Source organism: Anser anser, assembly GCF_964211835.1.
Source record: "Anser anser genome assembly, chromosome: 5".
Classification (NCBI taxonomy): domain Eukaryota; kingdom Metazoa; phylum Chordata; class Aves; order Anseriformes; family Anatidae; genus Anser; species Anser anser.
In genome coordinates, this window is record NC_139725.1 from 15177623 (window position 1) to 15183622 (window position 6000).

The following is a 6000-nucleotide window of genomic DNA, read 5'->3' on the forward strand; positions in this document are numbered from 1 at the left end:
TTGCTGATGACTTTGCATGCGTGTGAGCACTCTCCAAGGATATTAAGGCACCTGAATGGATTAGGAATAGGAAAAGAGATTTAACTCAGAGTCAGTCTGGGAAAATGCACTTGGTACATTTATGCTATCTGCACTACACAGTTAACTGAAGATTAGGAATTTCTGAGACATACATAAATACAAACATGCATGAAAAGCATCCCACAGTGTGGCTTCAGTTGCAGGGCAAAGCATGAGAAGCACGAATCTTAAACAGTAGTTTGTGATGGAAGAACCCATTGAAAATGCTTTTAGAACACAATACAGATAGATTTGTGGTGTATTTTGGGCTGAGCAAAGATAGGCAGCATGTAACATGGCAGGAATGTATCTATCTCCAACTGGGTGGTGCCATCACAGCTTTACCTTCTATATGTATATGTCATTTGAGTCATGCTCAAGTAAATGGTTTGGGAAAAAGGACATTATTCTTGAATATTAAGTGATAACCTGAATACAAAGTTATAAGTAGATCGTTCTAGGCGATCTTCAAAAGCACAGAAACAAGCCAGAAAGCAAAAAGTTCACAAAGCGAGGAAAGCCTTATTTATGACAAAAGTCTGAAAATTACAGGTAAATTTCTGTAGTGCTACTAGAGGAAAAAGGGTAAGTCTCTGTTCCATTCACAGATGTGCCAAAAATTATGGCTAGCTTGGGTGTTCTGTATGGGTGTATTGCCTAAGCCCATGACAACAGGGACTTCTTTATACAATCTCTTGTGATCAAACAGGGAAGTTATATCACCTAGTATCTCAAAAAAACCCAAAGCTGATAAAGTTTGCAAGCAACAATCCTTAAAGTGGTAAAGATAGATCAGTAGATTAAGATGGACTTGCACAACTTCACCAACTTCTGTAAATATTATCAATATTTATATCCATCAATTCCAAGTATCTATCAATACCTTAACATATTAATGCTTAATTATGTTAAAAAACAAACAAACAAAAACTTTGAAACAAGCCTCACATATGTTTGTATTTTCATCTTTCATACAATTGAAATAAATAATTGTATCTTAAAATGTTGTAAGACAAACATCAAAGCAGTTTAAATGATCTGTCGAGAGTTCAATAGGGAATAATCAAGTATTTCACAGTAAATATTCAACTGATATTTTCCTTTGGTTTAGATCTGTGCAGTTATTACGGTACAATGCATGCTATGCAGAATACTGATTCACATGTTGCACAGAAAAGTCAGAATCAAACCCCTCAGGAAATAAAAGAATTTCTTCAAAAATAATCTGGTTTATTTAAAGAGAAAGGATATGCCTTCATCCCTTGTAATTTTATGAATATGTCAGCCCTATCAGGTTCAGAAGTTAGTTAAGTCTTCAAGTAAATAGATCATAAAGGTGAGCATTCAAAACCCACCATTTCTTACAAATCCTGACTATTTGGTGCTGAACTGCTGATGAAATAGTTTAACTGCTATTATTGCTATAGCACCAAGAGAGAGGAAGGTACCCACTGGATTTTATTCTTCATTCTGTTATCAGAAATAATTAACTGTAAGACATTTTTTCACAGTAAATAATTTATTTGCTGAATTAAGTGCCCTACTCACGAATCACCACTTAGACAAAATGTGTTATGTTCTCTACAAACTTGTTAAATCTACAGTTGCCAGTCACGCGGACTTTGATGCAGATCATGGTTGTTTATGTAATAGGAAGGTAGTTTTTTTTGTTTTGTTTTGTTTTGTTTCAATTTAGTGCTGGATGGGTGAAATTTTTTTCTCAGGCAGGGTGAGCATTTCTGGTATTTAAATTCTTTATGGTACATGGACATTGCTTGCAAGTGAATAAACATTGAAATGCCAAGTTTAATATTCAAATACAAAAGCCATGTATACCAACATTTCAAAAAGAAATAATTAAAAAGTAAACTGAGTTTGTGAAGTGTTCTTTAACATTTTTGCAGTCTGCTCAGTTATAAATAAATGAATATGCTTTGCTCAGCAGACCAGAGACACATTTGTGGAAAAGACAGTAGCAGCTTGAATCTGGAAGTTCAAAAGAAAGTAAAAGTATAAAGGTCCCAAATGTCATATTTAGTGTCCCACTGCACATAAAAACAAAATACTGGTGTTCATGTTAACAGTGACTGCTGTAATTTTTCAGGTAAAAGAGTATATGTCTCTAAGGGATTATACACTCAACTAATTAAGGATCACAATCAGGAATAGATTCTGAAATAATTTCTGCTCTTCCCCTCAAGATAATTTCAGAACTGTCAGTAGTACAAATGAATAACAGTAGTAATGCTATCTGCCACTAATTATAGCACTTACCCATACTGTGATAGTAAAGATTGCCTTCTGCAATGGTAATAGCTAACATTTGAGTGATGCCTTTCATCTCCCCAAATCCCCAAAATGCTCTGCAAATTAGAAACCTGATCATTCTGGTTATAAGTAAATCCTTGGTGAAGGAGGACCAAAACAAAAGGACAGTGGCTTTTTTATCATCTGTTTGTCTGACCATCCTTGGCATCTGTGTCTAGAAGCCCACATTTGTTGCTGGAGGTTAAATTACTCAATGAAACAGAAAAAAAGCATTGTGAAATTTGGAATAAAACCAAGTGTGCAAACCACACTTCTAAAACCCTGCATATTTATTTATTGACAAAGAATGCCCAAAACCTTTCTTTTCCCTTTCTCCATCTTTGCTTTTCTTTTATAACTGTGATTTTCATTTACCTAATTAGACATGTAAATATGCAAAACTTGTTGCAGAGACATGGTTCACTATGCATATTTATCACACTTTCCAGCATTAATTGTACCCTTACCAATCAGGAGGAACTCCTATCAATTTATCTGAGACATTTAGAACTGAGAATTTGGTAAACAGAAGTTCTTCACTAGTCACAGAAGTGCAGTAACTCTGACAGCCAGCACAGAGGTTAGGAAATTATATTAAAGAGCTGTTTTTCTAGTTCAAAGTGACTGATGAGAAAAGGGTTGTTCTGTCAGCCCGAATGTGGTTACTTACAGTGACATTTGGGCAGGGGGCCACGGTTCAGCCAATTGCTCTGATGAAAAGGCTGAGGGGCCTTTCCTGGTCCCAAGGAAGGAGAACATTTATTTTCAATCTCGGCTGTGACTCAGTGGTAGGAATGTGAGTGCCTGTTGGATTGCAGCCCTTCTGCACAACTGGTCTTCTTCACAAGCAAGGTTATTCACCTTGCCAGATGAAGGAAAGCACATCCTGACGTAGCATTTCTTAATATGGAAGAGATAAGCCTTCACTTTTGATTTATCTTTTCTGATGTTAGGCAGTGCTTTCTTCATCACCCAGTGAGACACAATATGGAAGAAGTAAACATTCTCATTCATTGCAGGTATGTTAACATGCAAGTAGGAGCTCTGAAATTCTCACAGATCTTGAAAGAAAACCCAAAATCTGAGCGTTTCCAAATTTAGACACTGATCAGAGCACTGGCCCAGCTAGCACAGCACTGAGGTACATTTTTGAGACCAGTTTACCTTGACAGAATATAAGCAGCTGCTTAAATTGAAACACATATTTAAATTAAGCACCTGCTTAAGTGATTTGCTGAAACTGAGTTTCTGCTGCTCTCCCTGGGAGAACCTTTCTGCCCTTCTCAGCAGTGAGCATCAATAAGGAGGCCTGATTACATTATAAAATGTCTAACAAATACTGTTTAATGCTGACTTTTTAGGTCATCACTGCTGGGAATAGCAAATACATTTTACTTTGCCAGGTGAGATTAATTTCTAAATAAATGAGGCTGCAAAATACCCTACACAGCACCTGTGGGCTGCTCTACATCTATGACTGGAGAAAAATGAGGATAATGATACTTTTTAAAAGCTCACAGTCTGAAATGTGTTGCAGTATCTTTAGTTTATTTCTTCTCATAAAAAAAGGAAAAATCCCACCTAGAAAGATTATAGGTAAAATCATGTGCAATGATTTCTTCTTGTAGCTCTGCTTTAAAAAAAAAAAAAAAGGTGTTTTTTTTTTTGTTTGTTTTGGGTTGTTTGTTTGTTTGCTTTTTCTTCTTGTAGTTTTACAATGTGCCATTATGGATATAACTGAATTATACAAATAGAGGAAGACTGACCAGCCCACCTGAGAACAAGCTGCCAGTTTCCACTGTTCAGAGCTCTGTAAAGAGAAAAAGAAAACCAGAGAAAAGCTTCTGAGATGTATTTCAAATGGAGAGAAACCAAGCAGGCTTGATTAGCAGTCTGATTGCTGTCAGTACAACTAAAGCTAACTTACTCTGTTCAGACTGAATGATGCGTAATGTGTGTCTGCTTTGCTAATCAGTGAATGTTATTGAGTGATAATTATACAACAAAAACTGTGTTATATATTTTGCTCTGGAGTTTTTAAGCATTGGTTACCACCTACTAATATGAGTATTTTAGAAGAGCTTGCTCTGAAATGAAAGGGGCGTTGTGGAAGAGGTTGGTAGTAGCCATGCATTTGTGTTTTTGGACATTTAGATGGGATTCAGAACCTCTTTCTTTCTTTCTTTTCACTGCCTATGCAACTACTTTCCATTAAAAGGAGGTTGCTATCTTTCCCTGTATTATTGGTGTTGTCATGAGAATAAATAAATAAACACAAAGTTGCTGTCACAAAAACATGGAAAAGGGCACTTGATGGATGTAGAGAGAATAGAGGGAAGACTGCCTGTCTTTCTGTGGGCTCAATATACACTATAACAGAAAGTATCTACTTAGGACAGATTAATCTCTTTCCATTTCTAAACCATCCCTAGATGAATCTTTGCTACTGGTGAAAACAACAGCTGTGTGACATAGGTAAATATTGTCGGCCCATTCTATATATTGGGTGCAGACAGCCTTACCAAAGGTCAGTGTTAGAATCAGGATACAATCAGGGTTTCTGTGCTAAAATGCATTTAGCTTTGTCAACATTAAGACTTTCTAGTTCATTGAAAATTAGTATGGTTAGAACTTCCCTAAAAACTATGATGACATCTACAAATATAAAAAAGTTACAATCCTTGTAGTCTGAAAAATTCAAGTATGATCCAAACACATCCAAGTTGGGCAGGAACAAGAAGACAGAATAGTAGATAAAAATGTTTATTTTCAAAGTGAGATTTGGAAATATATAATTTAGTGATAACTCATCTGAAAAATTAGCTTTGGAATAGTACAAATCTCCTATTTAACCCATTTCTTAGTCTTGTACAAGAACATCCAATCTAAATTCAATTATATGGAATAAAAATAAACTACAATCCCAAGAAATGTAGTTCTCCAGTTTCAAAAATACCAGAGAGCATAACCAGTGCAAACAGTAGAAGGGAGACTGGAAGCCATTATATATATCATGGCATCTGGCATTTCAATTTTTACAGTATACTGCTAACCAGCTTCTATACTAATACACTATATTTGTCCAATGCCATTTACACAAAAAATAGAATTTGGAAAGAATTTTGTGAGCAGGGCACATAAGAGTCTGAAATCATAATCAAGATTGTGAAGGTAAATGTCTGCATTTTCAAGTGTATGATTAGAGCCCCACTTTTTTTTTTTTTTTTTGGATAGGAGTAGAAATTATTTTCACTTTTCTGCTTCTTGCTACATTTAGCATAATTTCAAAATGTGATCAAAATATGTATGTAAAAAAAAAAAGAGAGAGAGAGAAATAAGGAGAAACTTGACAGTTTGTTTCAATCCCTCATTAAAACACTGCATGTGGAGAAAAATGGCCTTCTGATCATCTCGTTGTTAGCACTTTCTGACTCTACACTCATCTATACTCATATTTATAGCTTTGAAAGAATTTTTATGGACCTCATTAATGGCTTTTCAAACACAACAGTACATGACTTTGCCTTCTGGAGAATGTGGCAAGATAACTCATTTGCAATAGGAGAAATATGGGGGCTTCTGCAGCCAAAGATATCAGCAGCCATGTTCATCTGTGCCATCGGTTTCTCCTGC

The 6000-nt window shown here is 35.7% G+C and overlaps 1 protein-coding gene across 1 annotated transcript in view; it reads left to right on the forward strand.

The window, feature by feature from the left end:
- The window catches only part of LOC310901137 (uncharacterized protein), a gene marked incomplete at its 5' end in the record, with an annotated part of 96680 nt that extends 91302 nt beyond the window's left edge, over positions 1 to 5378 (forward strand). The window contains one exon of the mRNA XM_083840261.1: positions 4078 to 5378. Within this exon, the coding sequence (XP_083696387.1) occupies positions 4078 to 4108 (31 nt within the window). The 3' untranslated portion in view covers positions 4109 to 5378. The remainder of the gene's footprint in view (positions 1 to 4077) is intronic.
- Between the last annotated feature and the right edge of the window lie 622 nt (positions 5379 to 6000).